At 46.9% G+C, this 514-nt stretch overlaps 1 protein-coding gene across 1 annotated transcript in view; it reads right to left on the bottom strand.

The window, feature by feature from the left end:
• Positions 1-514, bottom strand: part of LOC106110413 (translation initiation factor IF-2, mitochondrial) — a 10,754-nt gene that overhangs the window by 3,747 nt on the left and 6,493 nt on the right. Inside the window, exon 9 of the mRNA XM_013292237.1 lies at positions 200-321. Coding sequence (XP_013147691.1) covers positions 200-321 — 122 coding nt within the window. The remainder of the gene's footprint in view (positions 1-199; positions 322-514) is intronic.

Below are 514 nucleotides of genomic sequence, written 5' to 3'. Positions count from 1 at the left end.
TTTGTATGGGGCTTGTAAAAAAATGACATTGACATTTAAAACGTCACAGCGTTATCTGCTATTTAAAATTGGTGGGATAGAAATTTTGTATTTTATCTGACGTGACGTCATATTTACACTATCAGGGCCTCTATCTACCACCGGTGGGACAGGCCCTTAATCTTTTTCTAGTAAATGTGACATATATTGTGAGTATTACCTCCACGTCGTTAGGAGTAACGTGTCCGACGCCGTAGTGGACGAGGTCGAGGCGCACCCGCGAGTGCTCGTCGTACGTCTCCAAGATGTCGAGGATCGCCTCCACGGACCCGTCCACGTCGCCTAAACATTTACATCATCATCATCATCACCAGCTCACTATACGTCCCCACCGAGGGGCTCGGAGCCTACCCTAATAAGGGGTGACTAGGACATAGTCAACCACATTGGCCAAGTGCGGGTTGGTTGACTTCACACATATCTTTAAATTTCTTCGCCGATATGTGCAGGCATCACGATGTTTTCCTTCACCGTA

Source organism: Papilio polytes, unplaced genomic scaffold (assembly GCF_000836215.1).
Source record: "Papilio polytes unplaced genomic scaffold, Ppol_1.0 DF820622.1, whole genome shotgun sequence".
NCBI classification, from domain to species: domain Eukaryota; kingdom Metazoa; phylum Arthropoda; class Insecta; order Lepidoptera; family Papilionidae; genus Papilio; species Papilio polytes.
This window is presented reverse-complemented; position numbering and strand designations above follow the sequence as displayed.